This window comes from Hirundo rustica, chromosome 5 (assembly GCF_015227805.2).
Source record: "Hirundo rustica isolate bHirRus1 chromosome 5, bHirRus1.pri.v3, whole genome shotgun sequence".
Taxonomy (NCBI): Eukaryota; Metazoa; Chordata; class Aves; order Passeriformes; family Hirundinidae; genus Hirundo; species Hirundo rustica.
In genome coordinates, this window is record NC_053454.1 from 44830334 (window position 1) to 44848669 (window position 18336).

Below are 18336 nucleotides of genomic sequence, written 5' to 3' on the forward strand. Positions count from 1 at the left end.
TAACATACTCAAGAAACTCTACATGTGTTTCTCCACCAAAGCCCTACTACAGATGCATTCAGACTATGGCAGATCCTGAGACTGACTGCCCACTGTCCCCACACTGATATAGGTTCCCTTGCTCATTACTTTTTTTTCTTTCTCATTTCTAAGTGCAGCTGTTAATTGCTTTAACCTTTAGCTGATTCCCTTGAACTCAGGAAATTTGTATTTTATTACAACTAAGCCAAACACAATTTTAAATTCCATTCTTATTAATGCAGTTATAACACTGCAAATGAGATTTTTAAGAATATTCAGAAATCAGTCTAAACCTTATGTCAATTGGTCTAATTCATGACATGTAAATGTCAGAATTTCTGAAAAGCTGATACATGCTATTGTCATTATAATGGGGTCTCCTTCGTAGAATCGTATGGCTATTTTATCCTAAGTACCATTCTGTAGTCACTCTTTACAATATTTAAGATAATATTTTGTAGTAAATAGAATTTAATAGCAAATCAGTTCAAGGATGAAAGAACTAAACTGTACTTGGTAAACCTACTTTATGTTGCATCACTGAACACTGTAAGAAAGACTGCCATAGCCAGATATCCCTTTACTTTAATTTATGCAGTTGTAATAGCATCAGTAAAATTAATGTAAAAAATGCAAATTATGATCCAGTTATTAACATGCCCAATTTGGATTCTCATGCCTGTATCTGCTGCCTCCCCCCCAGGATAAATACAACTTAGGAGAACTTACACAGCAATTACTCCACACAGCTGTCAAGACATTTTGCAAAAGACCCCTTGTAGATGGAGACAGCAAAATAGTAAAAATAAAATAAAATAAAAAAATCCCACATTACAAGCTGTTTAAAGAACAAGACCAGACTAGAAAGCAATGCACATTTAGACTGAATTTGTAACTAAGTCATCAGATTAAACGCATCATCACCCAGAGGTCTCATTGTCTCATTACAGTCAGTGGCAGAAGTCCAGATGAAAGGCCCCTCGGAGCTGCCCATTAAGCGTCTTCAGAGTCTGAGTTTCTTTCTTACAGTTGCAATTAAAAATTTACTGTGGGTAGCTTTCAGCTCCAGCTTCTGCCCCAACCATGTCCTGCAGAGCTCAGAAGTAAAGCCAGTTACACATCTGCTTCCCACCTGGCATTTCTCTGTGAAATGAAAGCTAGATGGAGACCATAGCAGTTTCCCGGCGGTATTTTGATGGGAGGGCCGTACCTATGGACATTCCCAGGCATGCCGGCTCTAAAGCCTCCAAGCTGTTCATCCAAATGAAGAAAGAATTCCACTAATTACTTTTTTCATCTTTCATTTGTATTCATGAGTGGGCCCCACAGTCAAATACCTTATTGCCTGACTCCCTTCAGCATCCCTCAGTTAAATGTGTGTTGCTGGTCCCAAGCAGATTTGAACAGTATTAAAACAGAGCTGTTCCCCAGTTTGCTGCTATGATTCCTGTGCTGTTTGACAGCACAACCCTGAATCTATTTACTTGGATGGACTATTTAAAATTCCATGCTCGGTTTCCTGTCTGTGACTGCTACATCCTAAAGTATTAGATTAAAAGCCAAAATTGCTACTGTCACTGCCTCCTGCAGATCTGTAAATGTATAAAACAGTTTTATTGCAAGTGCACAAACAGATAATGTTCCAATACAAGCGGAATGAAGACTTTGCTTTAGATAATCTCACTTTCCTTGTATATATAATTTTTTAGTAAAATACTTGGACTATACTGTTTAGGGACGATATTTAATGTGTTTCTTTATATGTTATAAGATTGATCCGTGTCTGAAGAGCAAGAAGACCTGTCTCCTTTGAGCCTGTGATGCCTGGAGCTGAACAGTCACAACTGCTTTTCCACAGGCCCGTGGTGGAGGTGGTGATCAGCTTTGAGGTGTCGCAGGAGCTTTACTGCCAGAGATGGGTTCGGGTTTTTTTCCTGTTTTTGGTGATGTCTGCAAGTCTGAGAGTTACGCTCTCCGGCAACTTTAAGATTTGATTTTGGACTTTCCAAAGGTTGTTTCTTTCTCTTACCAAAGGAAAGGATAGTTCTCTCACAAAGATTGTCACCTTTTTCTTGACTTCGTTCCATTTTCTTTAGCTCAGCAGGGCTCCTTCTTTGCACAGGCATCAGCTGTGGAATTTCTCAATCATAACGATTACCTGGTTCTTGAACTACTTCTACATTTTTTTTCCTCTCAAGCTCACGGGTAGCATCAGCCCCATTAATTTCAGCTGCCAAACCAATCCCCTTAGCTGCTGCCAAGATATTATCCAGTACCCGAGCAGCTTTCGCTCCGTGGCGGTCTCCGCTGCCGCTGCGCGGCCGCGCCTCCCCGGTGCCCCCGGGGCTGCGGAGCGCCGGCGCGGCCCGCTGGGGGCCCGCGGAACGCCGGCCGCGCCGCCGCCCGGAGCGCTGAGGCTGCTGCACCGCGGCGCCGGAAGAAGACTCGCTCGCCATGGTGCGTGTGCCGGGCTGGGGATGGGGACGGGGACAGGGGTAAAGGTGCGGTTTGCGCAGCCTGCGCTTCTGCCGATGGCGGTGGCTGCTCAGGCGGTGCTCCCGGCCCCTTCATTCCCTCCGGGGGCGGCCCCACGGCGTCCCTGGAGAAGCCTCGGGAGTCTGCGGCGAGTCCCCTGGCGGGCCGGCGGCCCTGTGGGGCGATACCGGCCGTGAGCCGACCTTGCATTTAAAACCCGCTGCATTTCCTCCCCGGGGGTTCGCGTCCTTCTGGGCCTTCCCGGCAGGGCGGGCGGGGGCCGGGGGAAGCGCGGTTCGCGTGTGGAGCAGGCGGGAGGTGCTGCCGCCTGAGGTTTCCCGAGGTGATCAGAGTAGTTTTTGACACCATCTTTTTTTTTTTTTTTCCTCTCAGATCTAAGCACTGATATTATTACAAAAACTGGATGTGTTAAAGTCTTCGTTTGTTGATGGCCGTTTATTGTGATGCAGGAAAGCCCCCTTGCTTTAAGGTGTTTCTTTTAGGTGCAGTTAAATAACATGCTATTTCATAAAGCCTGTCAGTTCTGTTCAGACACTTTCTTACCGGGAAGTAGCATAACGTAGAGTAGTATTGCCGTGCTTTGGAAACTCGTGAGTGGTATTCCCTCTCTGCAGTATGAAGTGGTACAGAAGGAAAGCCTCTGGCCACTCCCTGGTGTGAAGCATTCCAGTGATCTCTTGGGAGGAACAAGAAAATCGCTTTTATTACACTGTACAAATGACATGAGGCTCTTGTCAGAAACCCAAATAGAAGCTTGAATGGGGACATTTTTCTGCACAGGTACAGAGAGCTAATCTTAATTCCCTAGCTGCAGAGTTCTACAAAGTAGGCATTTTGACAGTACTCACTATATAAGATTTCTTACAGCATTTTCTGTGTTCTAGTGGTTTTGTTACAGCTTGTACTGGCTTCAAGTAATTTTGTTATTGAAGTGGGTGAAATTGATAATGTGTTACTGAAAGTTAAGCGCTTTCTTAACTATCAGTGCATAACCTTTAAAGTCTTTACCGTGCTGTGTACTTCTGTTTTCCCTTTCATACTCAGCCTTATTAGTGCATAGTATTTTTGATGTCTTTTCAGCCAAAGTTACGAAAACCTCAAGGAGGGAAGCAAGAGAAAAAAGTTATCCATCCCTACAGCAGAAAAGCTGCACAGCTTGCAAGGGAAGTACACAAACAGGAAAAGAAAGAAAAGTAAGTTGACTGCAAAACCTCTGTACAGACCACAGGAGGCTTTTTGTTTGTGGTAGTGGACATGGACTGTTACATTGATATAACCATAGGATAACAGAAAGGCCTTTATAACTTAATACTGCTGCTGGGCCATGTGAAGTGACAGGTTTACATGCATTAAATCAGGTTATACAAAGTATATAGTTCTGCTGCTTGACTTTGGGTGTTGTCCTTACAAATTAGATTTCTTGCTTTTGATAATCTGAATAGCACGATGCTGGTGATTTCATGTGGAGGTGAATCACCTAGTTTGGCTTTACTTCAAGTTCAGTAAAGAACAGTTCAGTAAAGAACAAAGAATCGTGCTTAGGGTCAAGCTGCTTCTGCTAAAATGCTCAGTTAATAGAAAAGAAAACCCAGAAACCTTCCTGCAGAAGACAGACATCTGAAAAAACCTGTATAGTTAACTCCTCTTTGATGGTTTTCTACTTCTAAGTTTTACTTCCCCCTCCCACAGAGGGAAAAGACAGCTGGTGAAGACTGGCCTTTAATTTACATTTTCTCAGCTTGTTTGTTGTTATGCATAAATAAGTTTATTTAGGAAGTTACTAAAGCTAGCTTAAAGCATTTTCAGTTTAAGTCTGGTATAGCACTATATAAACTATAATGCTGTATAAATTGTAGTGTCTTGGACCATGTGAGCTGAGCCCAAATACTCTTTTGTCTGAATGTGTTAAATTGGAAACTCCTGGTCCAGGACTGTACAGTTTTATTGCTGGGATTGATGCACAACCTTATCCACAGCAGTTGCGCTGTTGCTTTGACTGGAAGGGGGCCTTTGCTGTCACAGTGGGGTCGTGTAGCCTCCAGCAGAGATGCTGCAGGAATTCACAAGTAGCATGTGTTGAGGATTGGGCAGTTTCTTAATGTGCAAGAAGTTTCCCCTGCTGTTTCGTATTTCTTCTCTGCTGAGTACTGATTATAAATTTTTATTGCAGATTATTTTCTGACTGCTAAATTGGCCACTTTGTCCCTTAGCTCTCTCACCTGGTGTCGTAACAGCCACTCAGAGCTCTTAATCACAAAAGATGACTTAATCTTACTTGATTCTTAGTGCTTGCATTTGTGACTTCACCATACAGAAAAACGTGCACAAGAAAACCTAGTGAGGCAGCGATACGTACTTATGATTCATCATGACATGGCACACTAAGATCTTTTAGTGACAGCCTGGTGTGGTTAGAGATACGCTGATACGGACACCAGTGCTGATGATTCTTCTTGGAGTGCTACTTTTTGTTCCTCTTGCAACAGCAAAAAGTTGAAAGGCCCTGCTGAAACTGATACAGACAATATCCATTGCTCTCCCCTCATCCATCCAAGCAGTTGTTTCATCATAGAAGGGAATCAAGTTGGTCAAACATGACTTACCTTTAGTAAATCCATGCTGCCTACTTCTGATCACCTCCTTGTCCTGCATGTGGATAGAGATGGCCTCCAGAATGAGATACTCAGTTGCCTTTGCAGTGATTTAGGTGGGGCTGACTGGCCAGTAGCTCCCTGGGTTCTCCTTGTTGCCATCTTGGAAGACCAGGGTGACATTTGATTTCTTCTGGTCCTCAGGCACCACTCCTCATCTCCATGACCTGTCAAAGATAATCATGAATGGTTTATCCATGGTGTCTGTCAGCTTCCTTGGCACTCATGGATGCATCCCTCAGGGCCCATGGCTTTATGGACGTCAAGTTTGCCCTAGTGTTTTCTAACTCAGTCCTCCTTGGCCAAGGGAAAGCCTTCCTTCTGACATTGCTTAACCCTGGTCAGAGATTCCTGGGGGCTGCTCTTGGCAGTGAAGGTTCTTGCAAAGAAGGCGTTCGGTATTTCTGCTTTCTCTGTCACCAGGGTCCCCCTCAATTCAGTAAGAGGCCCGCATTAGCCTTAGTTTTCCTTCGGTAACTGATGTGTTTGAAGAAGTCCTATCCTTGCTATTTCAATCTAGGCTGATTGTAAAAGATGTAACCTTTCATTTTGCCTAGGTAAACCTTTCCACCAAGATTAGTGTGTTGGTTTTGACCATCCACAGCATATTGTGATACCAAAATGATCTTATACTTTCTATCTTTGTGTCTTATAAATAAGATTTCTGCATCTTAGGCTTCTGGGGCCTGAACAGTTAACTAACATTCTGTGCTTTGTAGATCACTTTTGTTGTGGTGTTCTAAAAATCAGTTGCATTAAAAACATCCTCCAATTGTCTGTATTCTATTTTCTGTATTGTCTTGGCTTGAAGGGTAATTTAATTTGAAAGACATGAATAATGTTGATTATTTTTTTCCCTTAGTGTTTTTAAAAGAATTGTTAAGGGTTCCAATTTCTTTTGAATTCTTCTCTATTATCTAAACTATCAGCTTAGTAAACTCTCAGGATTTTTTTTTTAAATATTGGGAATTAAATATGTGTTGAACTTTTTACTATAATTACTTAGCTTTCAGTTTCTGTAATATAATGGTGAAGCTTAGATTCCTTTTGCATAGCTCTGAAAAAGACAAGATAAATTTCTGATGCTGTGAAGGAGGAAAGCTTTCCAGTCCTACACTGTTGGGAAAAAGAAATAGCTCACATCAGTTTTGTTCTTCCACATTGCTTCTGCAGGTCTATTAAATGTCTTTAAACAATTTTCCAGATTGCTGCTATTGAATGACAGCCCTGTTCCCTGGTGGAAGGTTAATACATCTTTTGCTGGTAAATAGGAGAAGCTGCCTTGTAATCTCTACAGAATTTTCTTTCTTAGTCCCATCTACAAATCTGGCACTTTTTTGACCATGCTTGTTATTGTGTAGAAGTAAGTTGTCTGAAGTATGAATAGGACCCAAAGCTAGAAAGAGAATTCTCAATGTGATCTCACCAGGTGTGAGTAAAGGGGATAATTCCTCTGTACAGGCTAGTGCACTTCTGCAGGATGGAAAAACTGGATTAGAGTAGTCAGTGAATGTAGGAAGTCCATAGAGTTAGTCTGTACTATATTTATTAAGCTGTGGATTTCCTTGCCAGAGGATGCTCTAATGGTGGCTGGATTAATTTGTGCAGCAATACTTTCTGAACATTCGTGCATTTTATCTGTTGGTTACTATTTAACACAGAGGTGTAGGGTGTAGGAAGCCTTTGAATGGCATGTTACTGGAGGGTGAGAGTATCTTTTATAGAAAAGTATCAGTCAATGTTTTTGGTTTTGTGTGGTTTGTTTATTTTGTTTAGCTTGTTTTGGTTTGGTTGGGTTTTGTTGTGGTTTTTTTTTTCTTTGGTACTTGTCTGCAGACAGGATTCAGGACTGGAGACAGTTTAGGCTTCTATTTGCTTATTAACTTTCCTATAGGATGGAGGTAAAGAAATAACTACTGTGAATGTTCTTGTTTATGTTATACGGGAAGGAAAATTGCATTAAGTTATGAGATGCATATTCCAGTATCTTTTGCCCAAATGAGATAGTAAAAAAGGGTAGACATTATCCAGAAGGAATTTCAATATTTAAAATGCAGCACTGGGCAAAAGGAGGGAGAAGTTCTGCATTAAGTTGCTGAAGTCTTCTGCGGGCTCCATTGTCCACTCTTCACTGCAAGCATTTGTAATGAAATATGACAGCAGTTATAAGTTTACTGTCCAGAAACTGTGACTGCAATATAAAAGACCAATCTTAACCATAATAAGAGGAGACAGACCAATTGCTTTTAGAAAATTGGCTACAATCTTAAATCATCTTGTTCACTGAAATTACACCTTTTTTCTTGCCTGCATCCCTCTCCTCGCAATTGTCTTCAAGGTCTAATAAGCAGCAACAACTTCCAGTGTATTACTACCAATTTATTCTCTCTTAATCTACATGTGAATCTTTATTCCTTTAGGCAGCTTGTTTGCTCTGTTAAATAATTACAGGGAGGTTTTTATGAGACAGCAATAGCTGCTTCACTGGCAGTAGTAGAACACTGACTTTTCTTGAGGAAACCACACCATAGTGGGAAATTCATGAAACTTCCATAGTAGTGATGTACCAACACCAGTCATGTTTTCCTGCAACTGCAGAAATACCTATCTGTTTTAGTAACTAAATCTAATCTAGCTGTGCATTTCTTTTTTTTCTGTTGTTTATCCTTCTGAGACAAAATAAACCCTTTCTATTGTGCATGCACAATAAATTTCTGAGGAGTCAGTGCATTTTCATTACAAATAAGCCAGTCTAATATTGACATGCTTTAAGATATGAGAGCTAAGAAGTTTTTACAGTGATGGGGTGGAAGTAGTATTTGTTAGTATTTGGGAGTAGTATCTGTTAGTAAATAACAAATAACAGTAAAGGCTTATTAGCATTTAGAGTAGAATAGTTGAATATAATATCTGAGATAAAGAGCCGCTGAAGGAACATGTAGAATTTACTTTTTAAGTACCTAGTAGACATCAAGAAAACCACTAATCATTCTTATTAATAATCATTGCCAAAGCAGAGGATTTCTGGAAGGTGGGTGAAGAATAAAATCATCAAGAAACAACAGCGTGCCCCATGATTGTATCCCTGGCCTCTCCTTCCCCTAAGCAAAAACTATTACTCATTGTGTGGAAGAAGAGGAGAGGAAGTTTCTTTGACTCACCTTATTTGATTAGCCTCTATGCTAATGCTATTGTCTTCCAGCAGTCACCGAGGTGAGGCTTCTCTGAAAAGTACAATAAGGCAATATCCGAGCCTATCATTCATTATTTCTCATACTGAAATTAGTTGTGTGCAGCAGGAGACTGAAGGTTTTTCTTCTAGAAGAAAATGGTGGTTCTGTACTTCGCTGCTTTGATAAATAAAAGATTTAGTGGCCCTAGCAGGTGCAAATGGCAGTTTGTAGTGTTTTAGAACATAGATGTGTGACATAATCCTGTTTAGTCAGCTTTCCTGGATGCCATTGTAGTTTTCTCTCCATGGCGAAGCTTTGCAGACAGGCTCATCTCGCAGTGTTGCCTTGCAGGGTCCCCAGCAGGGATTGCTGCAGTGGAGTTCCACTGAGTGCAGTATCTGTCTTTTCTTGGATGCTCTTACGATCCAAAGCTCCCTGCTGTAAGTTCTCTGAGGATAAAAGCCTGCCCAGCTTTTATTGAAGGCTTTTTCTACACATGCTGCGGTATCCATAGACGTAAAAAATTCTTTCATATAAGTGGAATTCTTAGCATCTCACACATGCCGTGCCTTTGCTTGTACATGCTTTTAGGCAGTCTTCAGAGGATGAAATACTTCTTGAAAAATCTAATTTATAATGTAGGTTTGTCGACAAGTGCCACAGGTATGTTTGTCTCTGGAAAGTAAGGGTTTATCTTTTGATCCCAGTTTTTGTGTTAGGTGACAGACTTCTGTGCTCTGAGTTACTTCAGTTAGCTCTGAAATGCTTGTTAAATTTTACAGTGTAAAAGGAATTTGATAGAGGAGCACAATAGCTTTGAACTGTGATGAATTTTAGCATTATTTATTTTTTGTCAGTTACAGCCTTTATGACTTACTTAATCCATTACAAATTTTCCCATTTGTTCTGGTTTGGGACAAATTTGGGAGATAACTTTTGTACAGGCATCATAAAGTTACCCTAGAACACCATTTAATAATAAAAAGTCAGTTTTATCAGAGGTCCTTGAATATATGTACACTGAATATGCATGGCTAGGATATTTTTTCCAGTGACAAATTTCATCCTTACCCCAGTAATGTCTTGGTTTCCTTTCTGGAAACAACAGAACGTTGCAACATCCTTTGATGCAGATCAAATCTGACACCTTGAGGACAAAAGAGCATGAGACATGGGATTTCCTGTTAGAGACTTGTCTTTTTTGAGAACTCCTAATTAGGATGAAAATTAATCCCGGATAGAACTGTGTACCCATATCCCATAGGTACAGAAAGCTTTTGAGTATCCTGCCAGAGATTCAAGTGGAGACAGAGTTGGGTTTTTTTCATCTTCTTTAATGAAGCTGTTAATTTTGGTTTCTTAAGTCATTAACTTACTGTTTGGTAAGCACAAACTTTAATTATTACAAGTTTTAAGGTAAGAGAATGGTATTTTTCACATTGCATGCTTGATTTGCAAGAATGCAATGCAGTGAAATGTCCCAACTCATTAAACATACCAGAGGAATATCAGAAATACTTAAGGAAATTGTGACAATGCAGCTCTTGGGTGAAATTCCTTTTGTTGTGCTCTGAGAAAAATGTTGCATCTTTTTTTCTTCCAAGAAACAGTTTAGCTTAATAGGTAAAATGGACAAACTGCAGCTAGTAGTTTTACCAGAAAGTAGATCTTTTGGATGAAACGGAAGTTTTACATGATTTGGAATTTCTCAAATATTACTATTTGAAATTTTACCTTGACTTTCACTGTGACTGAAAAAAACCCCAACTTTTTGAGATTAAAATTTATATGGTACTCATTCCTGGCTAACATACCTGTTTTTTCTCTGCTAGGTTGAAGACTGACAAAGCTTTGCGTTTAAGTATTATTGGTAAGCAGAAACTTCTATTACTTAGTATAGTATTCAGTTTCTTAGTAGAGATTCTAAGTTTTACCAACTTTTTAGATGTTCAATTAGAGCTTCTTTTTCTATAATCTGATTCTGCAATCTTCAAATAGACTTGGTTGAGCTACTGAAGTACCTGATATGTCCACTTAATGTATACAGGATTGAATTTGGGGCTGAGCATAGCTAATCTTTAGTCAGTATACATAACAGCAGGGCAATATAGACCAAATGAGTTTTGGACATCTGTACACATATTTATTGTATTTGGTCTCCATGCTTTTAATAATTGCTTGTAAAAGAAGATTATATATGCAGGTCAAAAGACACCTTATGTTAGCAAGTAAATTCAAAACTTTGAGACACAACCTGGAATACTTTTCTCTTCCATATGATTGATCCTGCACCTTTTCAATTTAATCTGTTTAAAAACAGATGTAACGATCAGAATTCTAACTCAGCCACTGTGTTGTTTTTTTCCCCCTTTCTAAGTTTCCTTCCTAAGCAATTGATACGGTGATATTTTAATTAATTTCCAGTAAAATAAAGCCTCACATATTTTTTTTTCCCTGTAAAAAAGGTATAAAATCAATCTGAAATGATGTAGGAATGTTTCTATTACAGCTGCCTTCATACCTGGTACCCACAGTATCAGAGTCTATAATGCCATTCAGAATCTTGAAAAATGGTGGGGGGGCATTTAAAAAACTTTGGGAAACTTTGATCTGTATTGGTGCTACAGTGGTGGTGTAACCATTAATGTTAAGTTTATTCTTGTAGGAGAAAAACTGCAATGGTTTCAAAGTCATCTTGACCCCAGTAAAATTGAGTACACAAAGAAGGAAGCTGGTGAACTAATTGAAAAGTAAGACTGGTGTTAAAAACAAGATTAAAACCCTTGACTTGTCTTTAAAAATGATGTGATGATGACTCAGAGGAGAACTTTTATATGTTGCTATTGCCACTGATAAATATTGAGAGACATATATAGTCATACTAGAATTATGCAAATAAATTGCATTGTAGTTTCTTTTTTTTTTTTTTAATTATTGAAGTATATCCCTAATTTTGTAGTGTGTGGAGAACTTTAAATTATTTGGACAGTAGTAATCACACATATTTACTTGTTGGGTTATTCTGTGACACCTGAACACGCAGATTTCATACTACTTACTCCTTGAGCCTCCAATAAATAAAGAAAATAATTTAGAAAATAAATACATACAGTAAAATAATTTATCAGAGTAATTCTGTTTTGCAATTTTGTTATGACTGCATCTAGCTATGCATTATATGCATATAGTCTTATGCATTTTATTTCTTTCAGTTATATGTGTCGATTCAATGCTGAATTGGAGCAGATTGAATTACAAAACAGTATTAAAGGCAGACAAGGAAGACAGCATGGTTCACGGGAAACTGTCATCAAGCAGACAATAGAACGTGAAAGACAACTCTATGAGGGCTATGGAATAGGTATGTAAAAGCATTGGAAAGAATTCAGTCCTCACACCTGCTCACAAGGCCAGAATCTAAGCAAACTTTCTAGGCATTGTCCTTATTTTTCTCTTTACAGAAATTACCTAAGTGCTAGGTGCTTGTGCCTTGCAGAGTTATCTGGGAGGAGGGCTATGGTAAAGAAAGGGAGAAAAAAAGATGGTGGAGATTTGACTTCCATATTCTGCTTTTGCCTTTGTGCACCTTCGAGAGTACTGTCTTTTCAGTGCAGGCATATTTAACCTATTTTTGACACTAAAGTGAGCTTTTAATGAACCTGCCTTGAATACAAATTGAGCTCAGCAGCTTGTTTGGACCTCCATTTGATAGCTGGAACTAGGCTGAGGGGAAGCAGCAATAGTTTGGTGAAATAAGGAAGAAAGACAAAGGGATAATGAAAGTGCAAAAAGCAAAGAGTTGTTTGGCAATAGTCAAAATAAGCATTGACGTGTCTGTGTTGTGCTGTAACCAGTAAAGTGCATGTTGAAGCTGAGTGGTGGACTTGGCTTTAATGCTAAAGTGTTATCCAGACATAATTGGTCGTTCTAGTAGTAAAATACATCATGGAAAACATGAAAAATCTACATTATTCTGTGGTTAGGGTACAAAGCACAGCAAAGTTTGGGTTGTGTGTCATATTCCCCGGTCAGCTATCCCAGCTGTGTCCCCTCCCAGCTCCTTGTGCACCCTCAGCCTCCTCGCTGGTGGGCTGGGGTGAGGAGCTAAAAAGGCCGTGGATCTGTGTAAGCCCAGCTCAGGAATAATGAAAACATCCTGTTTTCATCAACACCATTTCCAGCTAATCCAAATCACAGCCCTGTACCAGCTGCTTTGAAGAAAATTAACTCTACCCTGGCCAAAATCAGCACACCCTGATATGTATTGTACAAATCAAGAAAATTAATGGCTTTAAAATTTTGCAGTGCAGCCTGCAGAGGCAGAGGAATTTAAGAATATCAGTATGACTTCATGTGTAATCTTTGATGTCTTAAAAGGAGGAAGAAAAAATAATAGGAAAATAGATTCTGTGATTGTTATCAAACAGCTTAGTTTTAGAAAGTATTCTTTTTGGTTTTTGCATTTAAATTTTAGTTCCTTTTTTCCTTCCTGCTTTGTGGAAAGCTGACAGAAAAAGGCGGTAGGGCTAGAGAAAAAGATGTCAAATGCACAAGCACAACATAAAAATAATGAAGAAGCTAGAAATATTGTAGGCAAAATTTGAGGTTATTATAGAATTGGAAAGTAAAGCATTCAGAGCACAGTGCAACTTCACATATTAAATACACTTTCAAATCATTCATTATTTGTTATCACAGCTGCTGCAGGTTTTGCTCTCTGTCTAGGACAGTATTCATTCAGAGAAAATAGTTGCTGCTTAGTACTATAGCAACTAAATACTGTAATTAGAGATTGGGCATAAATGGAAATCAGCTGGAAACAGTGCTTTTATGCCTCTAGCTCATTATTAATCCTAGAAGCTTTAGTGAGTGGAGCTTTTATAACTGACTTAGATTTGTTGGGTTTTTTTCCCCCCTGTTCTTGAACTCAGTTGTTTCTTGTATGCATGTGCATTTGCTATGAAGAGACTGCATAATATGTATTCTTTTCATTTAGGGAAGTCTGCTAAAATTTGATGTCATCTATTTATATCATAGAATCAATTAGGTTGGAAAAGACTTCCAAGATCATTAAGTCCGACCTTTGACCAAACACTACCATGTCAACTAGACCAAAGCACTATGTGCCACATCCAGTCATTTCTTGAACACTTCCTGGGCTGCTGATTCCTCCTTCACTTCCTTGGGCAGCTCATTCCAATGCTTAACCACCCTTTAAGTGAAAAAAACATTTGTCCTGATTTCCAACATGAATCTTCCTGGCGTGTAGCTTGAGGGCATTTCCTCTTGTTCTGTCAAGGATATATGTAAATGAAAAACTAATCCTTTACAAAATGTAAAAATTTGTTTACAGAACTGGTAGACATCCAAAAATATAGTAAATTTTAGTCTTTTTTTAAACAAACTGTAGCTATACAGGGAACATTTTCAGTGATGTTCTTGAGGTTTAGCAGCACCTTGTCACTTACTCCTTAAATATCTCTACAGTAGTTTTACTGCAGTTTTCTTCCTCTTTTAATTTATGTGTATTTGGGTTTTTTATTTAATCTGGCCTTACGTGTTTATAGCAAAGCTATTGAAAGGCAATGCTAGATATTTATTTATTTGTAAGAGAGTTAGCATGCTTTCAGTGGAAAAGCATCATAATTATTTCATCTGAACATCATCCATTTTGGTAATTTGCTTCTAATTACCTTGCATGTTCTCTCTAATGCATAATATTAATCTTGGGGGAAAGTGGCTTTTAAAACTAAATACACAAGTTTTATTAATTAGTTCTGGAGGCTTCACATTACAGGGAAATCAATTTAATTCAGATGAAAGCTGTATCACTTCCATGTATCTGCTAATCTAACTTCTGTACTATTTGTTAGCTGCTGTTTTCTGTAGTTATCATTACTGTATAACTGAATAACTTTTTGCCTAAAGAGCATCTACAGTCTCCTTCTTTTTAACAGGCTGTTTGTTCTTCCTCAAAAGAAGGAAAAGTAAAACTGTCTGAAAGGGTCAGAAACATTAAAAAATATTTACTTAAATCTTTCACTGCTGTTTTCCTAACACATAAATTGTTGAATAGTTTGTCTTAGAAATGCCAGACAATAATCTACTTCCCAAAATACTGTCGTCATTTCTTTCTCACTAACTCCTGTTCCATATTTCTCTCTTACATTTTTTCTGTCTTTAGTTCAGAAGAACATGCTCCTGTGGTTTAACATTTTAAAGCAAATGGAGGAGTTCACAAGCAGCAGCAAAACCCATGACATTGGTGCATGCTAAGGAGATGCAGCTGAGTTAAACAAATGCTACCAGTCGGGCATAATTTAGAAAATCAGTTACTGTGCAGCATATAATTATTTTATTTCTACACACAGTTCTATTCTTAATCTGGCAACTCAGTAGTTTTTTATTGTGTAGCATATTGTAAACACACATGTAAGCATAGCTTAAAAGTTTTGCCAGTGCCAAAGCAGTAAAGATGAATTCAATGCTAAATCTCAGTTTGTCACAGAATCTTTTCTATTCAGAGTGCCTGCTTTCTCATGATGTTGGTGAGCCCTGGATGATAGGCTTGATAAAACTGTTAGAACATTCTCTTTAAGAGGTCTGCATAACTTAAACCCATGAAAAGTTTTTTAAAAAAAGAGAAAAGTAAATGAAAGGGCTTCGTTTGAAAGTCTTGTCATTTAGTCCTGGTTTGCCTGACAGGAACACTGAACTGTATGTTGAATAAGTGCTTTGATAAAAGGAACAAATACAAATCTCAGCATGGTGCCACTTCTGCCAAACTCACTGTTTACATCACTACATGCACTACTAGAGGCAAACAGAGTAGCATTGATTGCTCCTTGTAAAATCCCTGGGAGGAGAGAAGAACATCTCCTGTGGGAGCTGGGATGTTCTAGCATTTGACACTGTGCTGCCATGACTGCAGTTCAGGGGACTGCAAAGAAAACAAGAGCAACCATGGCTTTGTTGGGAAGGATGGACCTAATGTGGCATGGATATTTGGCATGAAACCCAGGAATGAGCAGACCAAAAAAGCATTAGATAAATGTTTCTTTGCCTTACCTCGCTGAGCTGTGAGCAGTATTACCTCATCTGTTTACCAAGGAGCAATCTGCAGAAATCACTGTAGTTGTTATCAAAACATTTTACATATATTATTGTTCTTTACTTGGTAACTTCATAACCAAGTGTGAAAGGAAGGAATAGTTTTCTGAATAGTAGGGACTGTCTGGCCACAAAGATAAATGGCACAGGTATCATCAATATTTGTTTTGTAGTAGCAAAATCATCGATAATCCTACATTGATAGCGTGATCTAATTTATTACTGTAAAACTTGAGGAAATTGATAGATGAACAAAGGCAGAACTGTTTGTTCAAGGACGATATAAAAGTTGCTGAAATGTCACAATTTTAAGAGTTAAAATAAAGTAGATTTAATGTTAGAGGTAGAAGACATCTGTCTTGTTGAGAAGCCTGCTGGCTGTGAAATCTACACAGTTCACAAACAGTAATGAGGTGTTTTATGCTGTGGGAAGATGTCAAGGCTTCCAAAGTATAAATCTCCATAAATTAGTGTTGATGTTAAACATACGCTACTTGTAACACTGCAGGACTGACCAAGAAAAGAATGACACTGAATCGAGGCAAAGCAGCTTTGGCATCCTGTGTAAAAATCTGCCTAAGTTTATAAATTATACTCTAGTAAGAAGATTTTTGGCTACTCCAGGAGGAAAAAAGCAAAATGATCTGTTCCACAGGTCTCAGTACAAAATATTTGCCTTCCTCTTTACTAGCCAAGGTAATGCAGATTTGAATTATTGTTTTATTCATTTGTAGTATTATTTTTATTTATTTTATTATTTGTATATATGTATGGCAGGTTTCTTTTAGGGCAGTTTGGTTATAATGTAAAAGGAGGTATGTAGCCATTTTGCTTCGAGGCCATTTAGCTCACATTTCTTCCTTTGAAATAAGACTCACTTGAATAATGTAATACATCTAATAGAATTTAATTTCTTTCCTATTAGAAATCCCAGACATTATGAACAGAAAGCATCTTAAATTCTTCAGGTAGGTTTTTTATTATTACTAATAATGTGTTGATGCAAAATAGCGTTTCTGAAGTTCACTTGTTGTATGTCTTTTTTAATAAAAAAAGAAACTCATGAAAAACTGCCAAGGAATTTGTTATTTGAAAATGCAGAGCAGGTATGGCACTGCTGTTTTGGCATTTCTTATCTGTTACAAGCTGAACACCTGTGCCAGTTATTAATTAAAACACTGGAAAATTTAGATTCAACAGTTAGAATGCCATTTCTATAACTTAAGTAACTTTTTTTCTCAATATTCGATAATATTTTACCCAAAATGCTGACTTCAGCTGTTCACAGTAGCATTGGTATGTGCGTATATAATAGTTGAAAATCCTAAATTAATTTACAACTTGCATCCAGTTAGAAGATCTGGGAGCTGTGAAACTTGCTGCTGGCTGATCTGGGCCAGCATTTTGCTATGTCCTGGTAGTAGATTGAGTGAACATTTTTGCTGACAGCTCTATCAAATGAAATACTTTAAAGTAAAGAAAACCCAAAAAAACAACTTAGGAATGCTTATGTTGCAAGGAATGATATATCAGTGACTCACAGGGATGGTATGTAGCCAGAAGTCATACTTACAGGATGTTGGAATAAAGCTAGAAATCCCAAAGAAGAGAGTTTGCTGTATTTATAAATACACAATTGACTTCTTGAACACGGGCACCAGATAGAAGTGTTGCTGTATTGCCTTGGTAAAGGAAAAACATAACTTTTAATTGGCAAATACTGTCTTTGCCCTTGAGAAAAATTTTCCATGAAGTACACTTACTATAATCAAGAAATTATTCTATTTAGTGCGTACTGGGTTTGTCTTATGTTTAATAACAACCCTTTCTCCTTCATGCAGCCTTTTGAAATAATACACTCACCATGTGAATTATGCTTACTAACCCTTTGTGTTCTCTTGAAGTCAGTCATACAACATGTTAACATTTGCCATAAATCACGAGGGACTTACAAACACGCGATGTTACATATTCAAATCAAGCATCCAGATGAAGGAACTCTTCTGACCTGTTTTCTCTGTTGCTTACCAGACTGCAAGTTGAATGAGACAAACCTAAAAGCAGGTGGCCAAAAGTAACTGAGGGTACAATAAGTTTGTGGGAATAAAGGGAATAATATATTTCTGTTTCCCATCTGAAATACCACATCTGAAAGTATTTACTTCTTCATAGAGAAAGTACAGCTTCTGCAGTGTACAAAATCAGGTGAAATCTTTAGTGCTTATTCATACCACAGTGGGACAGAGGATAACTTAGAAAAGCAGTCTCACTTGAGTTAGCATCTTTTGAGGAAATGTGAATTAATTCTGCCATTCCTTCCTTTCTGTAATTGTTTTTTATTACTTACTTTTTCTCTTTAAGAGAATGGGATGGTGATCTGAGGAAACTGCCGAACATCAAAATGAAAAAGCTCTCAGCTAGGGATGCTGCCTGCAGTCACCCTGAGGTGACAGATGCAGAAGCAAAAGAAGACTTGAATGAAGAAGAAAAGGTGGGCCCTGATGAGCACCAGCTGATTCAAGAGCTGAAATAGTGAAGGGAATTGTAAGAAACATATTTTAATTTTCACCGGATACAAAAATAAAATTCAACTATATTTCTAAAGGCTTTGTTAGTTGCTTTTTTATTATCTGTGTACCCATGGTAAAGAGTAAACAATATTACTTGATAAAGCTATATATTTCTGGATAAATATTTTGACTATAAATAAGTACCTAAAATCTTAATTGTGTAAATTTGTCTTGAAATCCTGACTAGGTGAGTACTTTTTCTGTCTACATTCAGCCTGGAATACTTGGTGGTCAGAAATCCTTACCTTTTCGTGGTAATGGCAATAATCTGTTAAACACCAGGAACTCTTCCTCTACCGTCTTTTCTTTGAGAAT

General features: G+C 38.2%; 1 protein-coding gene across 1 annotated transcript; it reads left to right on the top strand.

The window, feature by feature from the left end:
* The first annotated feature begins 2414 nt into the window (after positions 1 to 2414).
* TMA16 (translation machinery associated 16 homolog) lies at positions 2415 to 18055 on the top strand. Its single transcript, XM_040064209.2, has 7 exons — positions 2415 to 2478; positions 3598 to 3710; positions 10174 to 10211; positions 11007 to 11091; positions 11554 to 11702; positions 16377 to 16419; positions 17813 to 18055. The coding sequence occupies exons 1-7, from the start codon at positions 2476 to 2478 to the stop codon at positions 17982 to 17984; spliced, it is 603 nt and encodes a 200-aa protein (XP_039920143.1). The 5' UTR covers positions 2415 to 2475; the 3' UTR covers positions 17985 to 18055.
* Positions 18056 to 18336: the final 281 nt, after the last annotated feature.

Bases quoted from the DNA above. Each gene is read 5' to 3' on its own strand.
- TMA16 (XM_040064209.2), top strand. The intron at 3,711-10,173 runs GTAAGTTGACTG...TTTCTCTGCTAG, and splicing joins AAACAGGAAAAGAAAGAAAA to GTTGAAGACTGACAAAGCTT. The intron at 10,212-11,006 runs GTAAGCAGAAAC...TTATTCTTGTAG, and splicing joins TTTGCGTTTAAGTATTATTG to GAGAAAAACTGCAATGGTTT.